Source organism: Cetorhinus maximus, chromosome 5 (assembly GCF_964194155.1).
Source record: "Cetorhinus maximus chromosome 5, sCetMax3.hap1.1, whole genome shotgun sequence".
NCBI lineage: Eukaryota > Metazoa > Chordata > Chondrichthyes > Lamniformes > Cetorhinidae > Cetorhinus > Cetorhinus maximus.
Window position 1 is genome coordinate 79,422,378 of NC_135883.1, and position 17,494 is coordinate 79,439,871.

The window sequence follows — 17,494 nt, forward strand, 5'->3', positions numbered from 1 at the left end:
GCAAAGCAGCCCGCTTGACTGGTACCCCATCCACAAACATTCACTTACTCCACCACCGACACACACTGGCAGCAGTGTGTACCATCTACAAGATGCACTGCAGAAACTCACCAAGGCTCCTTGGACACCACCTTCCAAGCCCACAACAACCACTACCGTGTAGAAGGACAAGGGCAGCAGATGCATAGGAACATCACCACCTGGAAGTTCCCCTCCAAGCCACACACCATCCTATCAACTGCAGTGGTTCAAGGAGGCAGCTCACCACCACCTTTCAAAGGCAATTAGCGGTGGGCAGTAAATGCTGGCCTAGCCAGCAACAACCACATCCCATGAATGAATAAAAAAGGGGAAGGCATGCATTAAAAGGGAATTATTGTCCTCAGATCTTGCAAAAGAAAATATTTTTCTACTCATCAAGATGGTAGACATCTTGTCAATTTTGGTACCCACGAGGTAATGTCACAAGACAACACTCCTGTGGGTTCCTTATTTGTTGGAAGTGCGTACTGCAAATTCAGATGCACATTGTGCACAGTTGTCTCATCATGGTCAGAAGCTTGTGGGCCGTGCAATCTAAACATTATGATATGCATACCCAAAGATTGAAGTTCTCTGCTGGAAAATGGACTAAAAGAATTACCTTTCCTCAGTGTCAACATCAACCAAGTGAACCACTGTCAGATGCAGAGTTTTGACCCTACTGCTCTACCTGAAGAATATGCTGAGGCTCACTTCCAACTACACCATTGTGAATTTACCAATTTCCCACATTTGCCATCTTTGTGATATGTCTAAGTGAGGCTGAAGGGCATCAACAACTTTCTGTGCTACAACGATTTCAATGATGTACAATCATGCCCTGAGCCTGTGCAATTTTCCAATATGTGCTCATGATGGTTGACATTTCATGCCAGGAATGCAGAATAGGAAATTATCCCAAGCATGTCAGCTGGAAACTGGATGGTTATGTGTATCAAAATCATACCATGTTTATAAAGAATGTATTCAATCTTCACACAGGACAGAGGAGAGCATCCCTAAATATGGCAATTGTGAGCTGCACATTTTTATACATATCTAATTACTTACTTGCATGCTTTTGTATTCATTATCATAGCCATGATTTCCACCACCACAGAAGCTGAATGTCGATGGATCTCTGAAAATGATTTTTAAAACAGAAACTTTATAAAAGAACAGAAATATGCTCAGCACAGAATGGAAAAGATACAGGTCATGAAGATTAATTTACTGAAAGTAATGATAGTTTCCGGTGGTGGTCCCACATGAGAATGCAAGATCAACTGAAAGATGCCTGATTTGCACAGAGCCAACACATGCTGCCAGAATCTCTGTCACCTGTCTGCTGTCCACTTCCTAGTGTGTATGTTGCCCCCGCCCCCTTGGGTCCACATACACAGCTCTGTGAAATGATATGTAGCACAGCATATGAAATGCCATGTATCATATGGCTTGGTAAAACAGGAATTCCTAGTCAGGAGTGTCCATCCCAAATGCTTACAGGTCACTGGCCTTGTGATGGGTGAGCAGAGACTCCGCCTCTTAAAAGGTGAAGTGAGAAATCCCAGATTAGGTTGGAACTTGGCGTATCTAGGCCATAGTCTATTTCAAAGCCATTGGAATTATGTTGGAAGTCCACCAGAAAATCCGACAAACTTCAGCCCCTAAGTAATTACAATGGAAACTAATACTCTATACCGTGGCAATGAAGCAGCCCAATGTTTATTTCAAATTTCTCATTAACATCAACTTTATTTGTCATTACTCAATGAATACATGTTCACATATATGTTGGTATTTGACATGCAGATAAAAGTACTCAGGCAGTAATTTCAGCTGCCTGTATGGCAGCCCAGTTCAAAGTGTAATGATTTGTAGGCTCTGATATTAATTTAAAATCCCAGAACTCACAACAGATTTAGGACCCCAAAATGCTCTAATATGAAAAGCACCCAATATTAGTTAATTGAAAAATATATTTCCAGCATTTCTCATTGCTTTCCTTTTCATGTACACTCATTGCCATAGTTAACATCCCCAAACAATTATTTTCAACGAAACAACTCCCTTCATTCATTCCTATCTTATAGCTTCCTGAACTGTTATCAGTCCCAGATTACCTGTTTTAATGCCGATCACACAAAATGCTGTCAATACCTATTATATGTCACATAGAAATAGAAGAAATTTCAAAAGAAGAATGCCTTAAGGCAAAGTGCAATATTTTATGAAGCTTTCTATTATTATTCAATTCAATTGCTGCATGAACAATCAGATGGGAGCAGTATAATGATTTGCAAATTGGCTATTGGAGTGGTGTACAGTCCCCTAATTGTAACTACACAGTAGGACAAAGTATAAACGAAGAGATAATGGGAGCTTGCCAGAAAAGTACGGCAATAATTATGGGGGATTTTAATCTACATATAGACTGGAAAAATCAGATGGGAAAAGGTAGCGTAGATGAGGAGTTCATAGAATGTTTTGGGGATAGTTTCTTAGAACAGCACATTCTGGGGCTAACCAGAGAGCAGGCTATACTAGGCCTGGTATTGAGCAACGAGATAGGATTAATTGATAACCTCCTAGTGAAGGCACCCCTAGGTAGCAGCGATCATAATATGACTGAATTTTACATTCATTTTGAGGGAGAATCGAGTGCATCCAAAACTAATACTTCAAACTTAAATAAGGGCAATTATGATGGCATGGAATTGGAGCTAGCTAAAATGAACTGGCAAATGAGGTTAAGGGTAGGTCAATAGAGGTTCAGTGACAGACATTTAAAGGGATATTTCAGAATACATAGAATGGATACATTCCAATGAGAAAGAAAAATTTCAAGGGGAGGGCTCACCATCCGTGGTTAACTAAAAAATTAAAGACAGTATCAAACTTAAAGAAAAATCATATAATTATGCAAAGATGGGTGGCAGGTCAGAAGATTGGAAAGAATATAAAGAACAGCAAAGGATGACAAAAAGATTAATAAGGAGGGAAAAATTAAAGTATGAGAGAAAGCTAGCTATTGATATAAAGATGGATAGTAAGAGTTTCTATAGATATTTAAATAAGAAAAGAGTTAACAAATTGAGCATTGGTCCTATAGAAAGTGCACCTGGGGAATTGATAATGGAAAGTACGGAGATGGCAGATGAATTAAACAGTTATTTTGCTTTGGTCTTCACTATAGAGGACATAAGTAACATCCTGGAAATAGCAGGTAAATCAGGAAATGGAAGGGAGGGAGGAATTTGGGAAAATTACACTTACTAGTGATGTGGTATTAAGCAAATTGTTGGGGCTGTGGGCTGACAAATGCCCAGGTCCGGATGGACTTCACCCTGAGGTCTTGAGAGAAGTGGCTAGTGAGATAGTTGATACACTAGTTTTAATTTTCTAAAAATTCCCTAGATTTGGAAAGGTTCCATTAGGTTGGAAAATAGCAAATGTGATAGCTTTATTCAAAAAGGGAGGGAGACAGAAAGCAGGAAACTACAGGCCAGTTAGCCTAACATCTGTCACAGGGAAAATGTTAGATGTTAGGGATAGTATTATTAAAGACGTTACAGCAGGGCACTTAGAAAAATTCAAGGCAATCAGGCAGAGTCAACATGGTTTTGAAAAGGAAAATCACATTTAACCATATATTGGAGTTCTTTGAAGAAGTCACATGTGCTGTTGGTAAAGTGGAGCCGGTGGGTGTACTCTACTTAGATTTCCAGAAGGCATTTGATATAGTGCCACATCAAATGTTATTGTAGAAACTAAAAGCTCATGGTGTAGGGGGTAACATATTGGCATGAATAGAAGATTGGCTAGCTAACAGGAAGCAGAGAGTTGGCATAAATGGGTCTTTTTCTATTTGGCAGGAGGTGACGAGTGATGTGCCACAAGGATCAGTGCTATGGCCTCAACTTTTTACAACTTATATAACTGACTTGGATGAAGGGATCGAAGGAATGGTTGCTAAATTTGCTGACGACACAAAGATAGGTAGGAAAGTAAATTGTAAAGAGGACATAAGAAGGCTACGAAGTGACATAAATAGGCTAAGTGAATGGGAAAAGATCTGGCAAATGGAGTATAATATGGGCAAATGTGAAATCATTCATTTTGGTAGTGTCATGAAGCTATTAATATATTATTGGAAAATATTATTCTTTTAAAATGGAGGTTTAGTCTATAGGTATGTCCTAATAGGATTAAAGCCAAGTTAGCCTGGGTGCTTTGATGTGAACTAGTTTTGAAATGTAGGAGAGATAGCGTGCATTTGCATTTTTTGAATAGAGCATTCAAGAAGTGAGGTGAAAACTGACACCCATCTAGCAGATACCAAGCAATATGTTTACATTACTAATAAAATTGGTGCTATGATAGGGGTTTTATTGTTAGAAGAGGCTAATGATACAATGAGAATTTACATCCAACGAGTGGTGGTAGGTATAACTTAAGCAGTTTTTGGGTGTGCAGAGTAGAGGCAATGTGAGATCAAAAGGCAGCTGTAAACCTCCAAATGTCGCCACAGGAACCAAAGTGAAAAGAACCTAATTTTGAATTTGTAAGGTGAAAATGCTTTGCCTGGTGTCTGGTTAAGACTATGGGTTGCTGTTACCTTAATGGAGGTTAATTTGGGAATTTGTTAAATTTGAAGCCATGTGTATATATATTTTAATCTGTGTAACTTAATAAAATGTTTCATTTAATTTAATGTAAAACCTCGAGAACTGGTGGTTTGATTCCTGAATTTAGAGTCGCACCTCAAACATAACACTTAAAATTATAGGTTATGACAGTTGTTTAAAGTTTCCCTCTGGGATTTTTAAATAACTCAGCTTTACCAACTATATCGGTCATAACAGGCAGGGAAGAATAAAAAAGAAGCTTATCTAAATGGTAAGAGATTGCAGAGCTCTGAGATTCAGAGGGATCTGCGTGTCCGAATGCATGAATCACAAAAGCTGGTATGCAGGTACAGCAGGTAATTAGAAAAGCTAATAGAATGTTTTCATTTATTGTGAGGGGAATTGATTACAAAAGTAGGGAGGTTATGCATCAGTTGTACAGGGCATTGGTGAAACCACATCTGGAGTATTGTGTACAGTACTGGTCTCCTTATTTAAAGAAAGATGTAAATGCATTAGAAGCAGTTCAGAGAAGGTTTACTAGACTAATGCCAGGAATGGGCGGGTTGTCTTATAAGGAAAGGCTGGACAGGTTAGGCTTGTATCCACTGGAATTTAGAAGAGTAAGAGGCGACTTAATTGAAACATTTAAGATCCTGAGGGGTCTTCACAGGATGGATGTGGAAAGGATGTCTCCTCATGTTGGAGAATCTAGAATCGGGGTCACTGTTTAAAAATAAGGGGTCACGCATTTAAGCCGGAGATGAGGAGAATTTTTTTCTCTCAGAAGGTTGTGAGTCTTTGGAACTCTTTCCTCAAAAGGTGATGGAAGCAGAGTCTTTGAATGTTTTTAAGACAGAGCTAGATAAATTCTTGATTAACAAGAGGGTGAAAGGTTATCAGGGGTAGGCAGGAATGTGGGATTGAGGTTACATTCAGATCAGCCATGATCTTATTGAGTGGCAGTGCAGGCTCAAGGGGCCGAGTCGCCTACTCCTGCTCCTAATTCATATGTTCATATAAAAAATGTGTTTAATTACAGAGAACACAGATATAACTATATGCATTAATCCTTTAATCAGTTGTAATTCTATAACCAAAGCATAATATTATCACCTTTCATGTAGAAGTGATTTCATAACCTTTACAACGCATTGCTTTTTTTAAAGCGCAGTGATCATTGTTACTCAGTCAAATCTGAAGCAACAACTTACTTGAGCTGAATAACCAATTAATGCATTTTTCAATGGTTTTTGTTCAGTGAAGAAAGTTGGTAAGCACACTGTGTTTCTGTAAGAAGTGCCTTGGGATCTTTAATACCCATTTAATCAGGCCATTATAACCTCAGATAAATATTATATATCATATCTGAAGATTACCCTCAGTACTTCACTAAGAACATAAATCATTGCAATAAGACAAGGCATTTAACTTCAGTCTATCCAGCCTGATTCTTGCACAAACCATGAACAAGGTACCAATCATGGACTGAACCCTATGGGTATGTAATTGGGCTCCATAGCAACCCGAGTGCTAGTGCTACAACTGAAAAATAATCAGGCAAGACATTTCTGGCACAGCACGCCCTGACCGATAGTGTGCTAGCATGGGTGTGCCCTGTGCATGCTGGAAGCATACAGGTTAGGCAGATCATGACGGTAAACACTTCTGATGCTGATTAACAGATGATCAACCATTTTGAATCACGCATGTCCAGTTAAAACCCTCTCATAACCTCTCTGAGTTGAACAATTAGGGAACTCCTGGACTAGTGCTATTTAAAGAGCTAATAGGTGAATTATTTTTGATTTATTTTTGCTGGTGCAGAGTAAGTGGAAGTGTTGTGTTCATGGTTATTGGAGGAGTTTCAGTATCTTTTTGGATTTCCAAGGCAAGGGTGCTGGGTCCTCACAAGGAAGCCAGAAGAGTTGTTTAGGCTGTCAGGAGAACATCTGCTTCATTAAATTCCTTTTTGACTGCTGCATGATGTAGAAACGGAGAACAGCAGCTGAGGGAGGAGCTGTGCTCAGAAGGAGGGGCAGGAGGACTTTCAATGGAAGGCTGAACTCACCGTGATAGGGAATGAGCACTTTTCTGACCTCCATTTCAGCCAGCAGTAGTGTCTAAGGCCACTGAGATTCGCCAAGGATGTAGTCACTGAACTGCACCACCTCCAATTCTCTGACTTTCAGCCTCAGAGCCATACAAGGACAGGCTCACTGCCAATGAATGCAGGACAAGGACATTGCTCACTGCCAATGACCGCAGGACAAGGACAATGCTGCCAATGACCACAGGACAAGGCCAACGCTGCCAATGACCGCAGAACAGGGACAACGTTGCCAATGACCGCAAGACAAGGAAAACGCTGCCAATGACCAGAGGACAAGGAAAACGCTGCCAATGACTGCAGGACAAGGACAATGCTGCCGATGACCACAGGACAAGGACAACGCTCACTGCCAGTGAACACAGGACAAGGACAATGCTGCCAATGACCACAGGACAAGGAAAATGATGCCAATGAACGCAGGACAAGGACAATGCTGCCAATGACCACAGGACAAGGATGATGCTCATTGCCATTGACCACAGGACAAAGACAACACTGCCAATGACTACAGGACAAGAACAACACTGCCAATGACCACAGGACTAGAACAATGCTCACTGCCAGTGAATACAGGACAAGGACAACGCTGCCAATGACCACAGGACAAGGGACAACGCTCACTGCCAATGAACACAGGATAAGGACAACACTGCCAATGACCACAGGACTAGGACAATGCTCACTGCCAGTGAATACAGGACAAGAACAACACTGCCAATGACCACAGGACACGGACAACGCTAACTGCCAATGACAGCAGGACAAGGACAACGCTCACTGCCAGTGACCAAAGGACAAGGACAACACTCGCGCCAGTGACCACAGGACAAGGACAACGCTCACTGCCAGTGAACACAGGACAAGGACAACAATTCCAATGACCACAGGACAAGGACAACGCTCACTGCCAGTGACCACAGGACAAGGACATCACTCGCTGCCGATGATCACAGGACAAGGAAAACGCTCACTGCCAGTGAACTCAGGACAAGGACAACACTGCCAATGACCACAGGAAAAGAACAACGCTCACTGCCAGTGACCACAGGACAAGGATAACGCTCAATGCCAGTGAACACAGGGCAAGGACAACACTGCCAATGACCACAGGACTAGGACAATGCTCAGTGCTAGTGAACACAGGACAAGGACAACACTGCCAATGACCACAGGACAAGGACAACCTTCACTGCCAGTGACCATAGGACAAGGACAACACTCGCTGCCAATGACCACAGGACAAGGACAACGCTCACTATCAGTGAACACAGGACAAGGACAACACTGCCAATGACCACAGGACAAGGACAATGCTCAGTGCCAGTGAACACAGGGCAAGGACAGCACTGCCAATGACCGCAGGACAAGGACAATGCTGCCAATGACCACAGGACAAGGCCAACGCTGCCAATGACCGCAGAACAGGGACAACGTTGCCAATGACCGCAAGACAAGGAAAACGCTGCCAATGACCAGAGGACAAGGACAATGCTGCCAATGTCCGCAGGACAAAGGCAATGCTGCCAATGACTGCAGGACAAGGACAACGCTCACTGCCAGTGAACACAGGACAAGGACAATGCTGCCAATGACCACAGGACAAGGAAAATGATGCCAATGAACGCAGGACAAGGACAATGCTGCCAATGACCACAGGACAAGGATGATGCTCATTGCCAATGACCACAGGACAAAGACAAGACTGCCAATGACTACAGGACAAGAACAACACTGCCAATGACCACAGGACTAGAACAATGCTCACTGCCAGTGAATACAGGACAAGGACAACGCTGCCAATGACCACAGGACAAGGACAACGCTCACTGCCAATGAACACAGGATAAGGACAACACTGCCAATGACCACAGGACTAGGACAATGCTCACAGCCAGTGAATACAGGACAAGGACAACACTGCCAATGACCACAGGACACGGACAACGCTAACTGCCAATGACAGCAGGACAAGGACAACGCTCACTGCCAGTGACCAAAGGACAAGGACAACACTCGCGCCAGTGACCACAGGACAAGGACAACGCTCACTGCCAGTGAACACAGGACAAGGACAACAATTCCAATGACCACAGGACAAGGACAACGCTCACTGCCAGTGACCACAGGACAAGGACATCACTCGCTGCCGATGATCACAGGACAAGGAAAACGCTCACTGCCAGTGAACTCAGGACAAGGACAACACTGCCAATGACCACAGGAAAAGAACAACGCTCACTGCCAGTGACCACAGGACAAGGATAACGCTCAATGCCAGTGAACACAGGGCAAGGACAACACTGCCAATGACCACAGGACTAGGACAATGCTCAGTGCTAGTGAACACAGGACAAGGACAACACTGCCAATGACCACAGGACAAGGACAATCTTCACTGCCAGTGACCATAGGACAAGGACAATACTCGCTGCCAATGACCACAGGACAAGGACAACGCTCACTACCAGTGAACACAGGACAAGGAGAACACTGCCAATGACCACAGGACAAGGACAATGCTCAGTGCCAGTGAACACAGGGCAAGGACAGCACTGCCAATGACCACAGGATGAGGACAAAGCTCACTGCCAGTGACCACAGGACAAGGACAACGCTCACTGCCAGTGACCACAGGACAAGGACAACGCTCACTGCCAGTGAACACAGGACACGGACAATACTGCCAATAACCACAGGACAAGGACAACTCTCACTGCCAAAGACCACAGGACTAGGACAATGCTCACTGCCTGTGAAAACAAGACAAGGACAATGCTCACTACCAGTGACCACAGGACAAGGACAACACTGCCAATGACCATAGGACTAGGACAACACTGCCAATGACCACAGGACAAGGACAATGCTCACTGCCAGTGGCGACCGGACAAGGACAACACTGCCAATGACCACAGGACAAGGAAGGTCAATGCTGCCTATGACCACAGGACAAGGACAACGCTCACTGACAATGACCACATGACAAAGACAACACAGCCAATGACCACAGGACAAGAAAAGCGATGCCAATTACTGCGGGACAAGGACAATGCTGCCAATGACCACAGGATAAATATAATGCTGCCAATGACCACAGGACAAAGATGATGCTTGCTGCCAATGACCACAGGACAAGGACAACACTGCCAATGACCAGAGGACTAGGACAATGCTAATTGCCAATGACCACAGGACAAGGACAATGCTCACTGCCAGTTACCACAGGACAAGGACAACGCTCACTGACAATGACCACAGGACAAAGACAACACTGCCAATGACCACAGGACTAGGATAACGCCCTCTGCCAGTGGACACAGGACAAGGACAACACTGCCAATGACCACAGGACAATGACAACGCTCACTGCCAGTGAACACAGTACAAGGACAATGCTATCAATGACCACAGGACAAAGACAACACTGCCAGTGAACACAGGGCAAGGACAACACTGCCAATGACCACAGGACTAGGACAATGCTCACTGCCAGTGAATAAAGGACAAGGACAACACGGCCAATGACCACTGGGCAAGAACAACGCTCACTGCCATTTACCACAGGACTAGGATAATGGTCACTGCCAGTGAACACAGGGCAAGGACAACGCCCACTACCAACGATCATAGGACAAGGACAATGCTCACTGCCACTGACCACAGGACAAGGGCAACAATGCCAATGATCACAGGACGAGGACAACACTCGCTGCCAATGACCACAGGACAAGGACAACGCTCACTGCCAGTGAACACAGGACAAGGACAACACTGCCAGTGACCACAGGACAAGGACAATACTCCGTGCCAGTGAACACAGGGCAAGGACAGCACTGCCAATGACCACAGGACGAGGTCAAAGCTCACTACCAGTGACCACAGGACAAGGACAATGCTCACTGCCAGTGAACACAGGACAAGGACAATGCTCACTGCCAGTGATCACAGGACAAGGACGATGCTCACTACCAGTGACCACAGGACGAGGACAACACTGCCAATGACCACAGGCCTAGGACAACACTGCCAATGACCACAGGACAAGGACAATGCTCACTGTCAGTGACCACCGGACAAGGACAACACTGCCAATGACCACAGGACAAGGTCAACGTTGCCTATGACCACAAGACAAGGACAACGCTCACTGACAATGACCACAGGACAAAGACAACACTGCCAATGACCACAGGACAAGAAAAACGATGCCAATTACTACAGGACAAGGACAATGCTGCCAATGAACACAGGATAAATATAATGCTGCCAATGACCACAGGATAAAGATGATGCTTGCTGCCAATGACCACAGGACAAGGACAATACTGCCAATGACCAGAAGACTAGGACAATGCTAACTGCCAATGACCACAGGACAAGGACAATGCTCACTGCCAGTGACCACAGGACAAGGACAATGCTTGCTAACAATGACCACAGGACAAGGAAAATGCTCACTGCCAATGACCACAGGACTAGGATAACGCCCTCTGCCAGTGGACACATAACAAGGACAACACTGCCAATGACCACAGAACAATGACAATGCTCACTGCCAGTGAACACAGGGCAAGGACAACGTTATCAATGACCACAGGACAAGGACAACACTGCCAGTAAACACAGGGCAAGGACAACACTGCCAATGACCACAGGACTAGGACAATGCTCACTGCCAGTGAATAAAGGACAAGGACAACACGGCCAATGACCACTGGGCAAGAACAACGCTCACTGCCAATTACCACAGGACTAGGATAATGGTCACTGCCAGTGAACACAGAGCAAGGACAATGCCCACTACCAATGATCATAGGACAAGTACAACGCTCACTGCCAGTGACCACAGGACAAGGGCAACAATGCCAATGACCACAGGACAAGGACAACGCTCACTACCAATGACCACAGGACAAGGACAACACTGCCAATGACCACAGGACAAGGACAACGCTCACTGCCAGTGACCACAGGACAAGGACATCACTCGCTGCCGATGATCACAGGACAAGGGCAACGCTCAATGCCAGTGACCACAGGAAAAGGACAACACTCGCTGCCAATGACCGCAGGACAAGAACAATGCTCACTGCCAATTACCACAGTACTAGGATAATGGTCACTGCCAGTGAACACAGGGCAAGGACAACGCCCACTACCAATGATCATAGGACAAGGACAATGCTCAGTGCCAGTGACCACAGGACAAGGGCAACAATGCCAATGACCACAGGACTAGGACAACACTCGCTGCCAATGACCACAGGACAAGGACAACGCTCACTGCCAGTGAACACAGGACAAGGACAACACTGCCAATAACCACAGGACAAGGACAACTCTCACTGCCAAAGACCACAGGACTAGGACAATGCTCACTGCCTGTGAAAACAAGACAAGGACGATGCTCACTACCAGTGACCACAGGACAAGGACAACACTGCCAATGACCACAGGACTAGGGCAACACTGCCAATGACCACAGGACAAGGACAATGCTCACTGTCAGTGACCACCGGACAAGGAAAACACTGCCAATGACCACAGGAAAAAGACAACACTGCCAATGACCATAGGACAAGAAAAACAATGCCAATTACTGCGGGACAAGGACAATGCTGCCAATGACCACAGGATAAATATAATGCTGCCAATGACCACAGGACAAAGATGATGCTTGCTGCCAATGACCACAGGACAAGGACAACGCTCACTGCCAGTGAACACAGGACAAGGACAACACTGCCAGTGACCACAGGACAAGGACGATGCTCACTACCAGTGACCACAGGACAAGGACAATACTGCCAATGACCACAGGACTAGGACAACACTGTCAATGACCACAGGACAAGGACAATGCTCACTGCCAGTGACCACCGGACAAGGACAACACTGCCAATGACCACAGGACAAGGTCAACGCTGCCTATGACCACAGGACAAGGACAACGCTCACTGACAATGACCACAGGACAAAGACAACACCGCCAATGACCACAGGACAAGAAAAACGATGCCAATTACTGCGGGACAAGGACAATGCTGCCAATGACCACAGGATAAATATAATGCTGCCAATGACCACAGGATAAAGATGATGCTTGCTGCCAATGACCAGAGGACTAGGACAATGCTCACTGCCAATGACCACAGGACTAGGATAACGCCCTCTGCCAGTGAACACAGGACAAGGACAACACTGCCAATGACCGCAGGACAATGACAACGCTCTCTGCCAGTGAACACAGTACAAGGACAACGCTATCAATGACCACAGGACAAGGACAACACTGCCAGTGAACACAGGGCAAGGACAACACTGCCAATGACCACAGGACTAGGACAATGCTCACTGCCATTGAATAAAGGACAAGGACAACACAGCCAATGACCACTGGGCAAGAACAACGCTCACTGCCAATTACCACTGGATTAGGATAATGGTCACTGCCAGTGAACACAGGGCAAGGATAACGCCACTATCAATGATCATAGGACAAGGACAATGCTCACTGCCAGTGACCACAGGGCAAGGGCAACAATGCCAATGACCACAGGACAAGGACAACGCTCACTACCAATGACCACAGTTCAAGGACAACACTGCCAATGACCACAGGACAAGGACAACGCTCACTGCCAGTGACCACGGGACAAGGACAACGCCGCCAATGTCCACAGGACAAGGACAACGTTCAGTGGCAGTGACCACAGGACAAGGACAACGCTCACTGCCGGTGAACACAGGACAAGGACAATACTGCCAATAACCACAGGACAAGGACAACACTCACTGCCAGTGAACACAGGACAAGGACAACACTGCCAATGACCACAGGACGAGGACAAAGCTCACTGCCAGTGACCACAGGACTAGGACAACACTGCCAGTGACCACAGGACAAAGACATCACTCGCTGCCAATGATCACAGGACAAGGGCAACGCTCAATGCCAGTGACCACAGGAAAAGGACAACACTCGCTGCCAATGACCACAGGACAAGGACCACGCTCACTGCCAGTGAACACAGGACAAGGACAACGCCGCCAATGACCACAGGACGAGGACAAAGCTCACTGCCAGTGACCACAGGACTAGGACAACACTGCCAGTGACCACAGGACAAAGACATCACTCGCTGCCAATGATCACAGGACAAGGGCAACGCTCAATGCCAGTGACCACAGGAAAAGGACAACACTCGCTGCCAATGACCACAGGACAAGGACCGCGCTCACTGCCAGTGAACACAGGACAAGGACAACGCCGCCAATGCCCACAGGACAAGGACAACGTTCAGTGGCAGTGACCACAGGACAAGGACAAAGCTCACTGCCGGTGAACACAGGACAAGGACAATACTGCCAATAACCACAGGACAAAGACAACACTCACTGCCAGTGAACACAGGACAAGGACAACGCCGCCAATGTCCACAGGACAAGGACAACGTTCAGTGGCAGTGACCACAGGACAAGGACAACGCTCACTGCCGGTGAACACAGGACAAGGACAATACTGCCAATAACCACAGGACAAGGACAACACTCACTGCCAGTGAACACAGGACAAGGACAACACTGCCAATGACCACAGGACGAGGACAAAGCTCACTGCCAGTGACCACAGGACTAGGACAACACTGCCAGTGACCACAGGACAAAGACATCACTCACTGCCAATGATCACAGGACAAGGGCAACGCTCAATGCCAGTGACCACAGGAAAAGGACAACACTCGCTGCCAATGACCACAGGACAAGGACCACGCTCACTGCCAGTGAACACAGGACAAGGACAACGCCGCCAATGACCACAGGACGAGGACAAAGCTCACTGCCAGTGACCACAGGACTAGGACAACACTGCCAGTGACCACAGGACAAAGACATCACTCGCTGCCAATGATCACAGGACAAGGGCAACGCTCAATGCCAGTGACCACAGGAAAAGGACAACACTCGCTGCCAATGACCACAGGACAAGGACCACGCTCACTGCCAGTGAACACAGGACAAGGACAACGCCGCCAATGCCCACAGGACAAGGACAACGTTCAGTGGCAGTGACCACAGGACAAGGACAAAGCTCACTGCCGGTGAACACAGGACAAGGACAATACTGCCAATAACCACAGGACAAAGACAACACTCACTGCCAGTGAACACAGGACAAGGACAACACTTCCAATGACCACAGGACGAGGACAAAGCTCACTGCCAGTGACCACAGGACTAGGACAACACTGCCAATGACCACAGGACAAGGATGATGCTTGCTGCCAATGACCACAGGACAAGGACAACACTGCCAATGACCACAGGACAAGGACAACGCTCACTGCCAGTGAGCACAGGTCAAGGACAACACTCGCTGCCAATGACCACAGGACAAGGACAATGCTCACTGCCAGTGAACACAGGGCAAGGACAACACTGCCAATGACCACAGGACAAGGACAACCCTCACTGCCAGTGACCATAGGACAAGGACAACGCTCACTGCCAATGACCACCGGACAAGGACAACGCTGCCAAAGAGCACAGGACGAGGACAACTCTCAGTGCCAGTGAACACAGGACAAGGACAACACTGCCAATGACCACAGGACAAAGACAAAGCTCACTGCCAGTGACCACAGGACAAGGACAATGCTCACTGCCAGTGAACACAGGACGGGGACAACACTGCCAATGACCACAGGACAATGACAACGCTCACTGCCAGTGAACACAGGACAAGGACAACACTGCCAATGACCACAGGACAAGGGCAACGCTCACTGCCAGTTAAAACAGGACAAGGACAACACTGCCAATGACCACAGGACAAGGACAACACTGCCAATGAGACAGGACTAGGATAATGGACACTGCCAGTGAACACGGTGCAAGGACAATGCTCACTAACAATGATCACAGGACAAGATCAATGCTCACTGCCAGTGACCACGGGACAAGGACAACAATGCCGATGACCACAGGACTAGGACAATGCTCACTGCCAGTGAACACAAGACAAGGACGATGCTCACTGCCAGTAACCACAGGACAAGGACAACACTGCCAATGACCATAGGACAAGGCGAATGCTCATTGCCAGTGAACGTCAGGAGAAATACAACTCTGCCAATGACCACAGGACAAGGACAACACTGCCAATGAGCACAGGACTAGGACAATGCTCCCTGCCTGTGGACACAGGACAATGGTAACACTGCCAATGACCACAGGGCAAGGACAACACTCACTGCCAATGACCACAGGACAAGGAAAACGCTACCAATGACTGCCGGATAAGGATAATGCTGCCAATGACCACAGGACAAGGACGATGCTCGCTACCAATGACCACAGGACAAGGAAAACGCTACCAATGACTGCTGGATAAGAATAATGCTGCCAATGACCACAGGACAAGGACGATGCTCGCTACCAATGACCACAGGGCAAGGGCAAGGACAAGGCTTGCTGCCAATGACCACAGGACAAGGACTACGCTCACTGCCAGTGAACACAGGGCAAGGACAATGCTGCCAATGACCACAGGACTAGGACAACGCTCGCTGCCAATGACCAGAGGGCAAGGACAATGCCCTCTGCCAGTGAACACAGGACAGGGACAACACTGCCAATGACCACAGGACAATGACAATGCTCACTGCCAGTGAACACAGGACAAGGACAACATTTCCAATGACCACAAGTATAGGACAATACTCACTGCCAGTGAACACAGGACGAGGACGATGCTCGCTACCAATGACCACAGGAGAAGGACAACGTTCGCCGCCAATGACCACACGACAAGGACAATGTTCTCTGCCAGTGAACGCAGGACTAGGACAACACTGCCAATGACCACAGGACTAGGACAACGCTCGCTGCCAATGACCACAGGACAAGGACAACGCCCGCTGCCAATGACCACAGGTCAAGGACAACGCCCTCTGCCAATGACCACAGGACAAGGACAATGCTCACTGCCAATGACCACAGGACAAGGACAGCGCCCACTGCCAGTGAACACAGGACAAGGACAACACTTCCATTGAGCACAGGACATTGACAACACTCACTGCCAGTGAACACTGGACAAGGACAACAGTGCCAATGACCACAGGACTCGGACAATGCTCACTGCCAGTGACCACAAGACAAGGATGATGCTCACTGCCAGTAACCACAGGACAAGGACAACACTGCCAATGACCATAGGACAAGGCCAATGCTCACTGCCAGTGAACGTCAGGACAAATACAACTCTGCCAATGACCACAGGACAAAGACAACGCTGCCAATGAGCACATGACTAGGACAATGCTCCCTGCCAGTGGACACAGGACAATGGCAACACTGACAATGACCACAGGACAAGGAGAATGCTCACTGCCAGAGAACACAGGACAAGGACAATGCTGCCAATGTCCGCAGGACAAGGGCAATGCTGCCAATGACCACAAGACAAAGAAAATAATGCCAATGACCACAGGACAAGGAAAACACTGCCATTGGCCACAGGACAAGGACAATACTGCCAATGACCACAGGGCAAGGACCATTCTCGTTGCAAGTGACCACAGGACAAGGACAGCGCTCAATGCCAGTGAACACAGGACAAGGACAAAGCTGCCAATGACCACAGGACAAGGACAATGCTCACTGCCAAATGACCACAGGACAAGGACACTGCTCACTGCCAAATGACCACAGGACAAGGAAAATGCTG

General features: G+C 47.0%; 1 protein-coding gene across 1 annotated transcript in view; it reads right to left on the bottom strand.

Annotated features, from left to right (window-relative positions):
- The window catches only part of LOC144681114 (venom phosphodiesterase), a 163,680-nt gene that overhangs the window by 69,506 nt on the left and 76,680 nt on the right, over positions 1-17,494 (bottom strand). Inside the window, exon 15 of the mRNA XM_078542845.1 lies at positions 1,093-1,162. Within this exon, the coding sequence (XP_078398971.1) occupies positions 1,093-1,162 (70 nt within the window). The remainder of the gene's footprint in view (positions 1-1,092; positions 1,163-17,494) is intronic.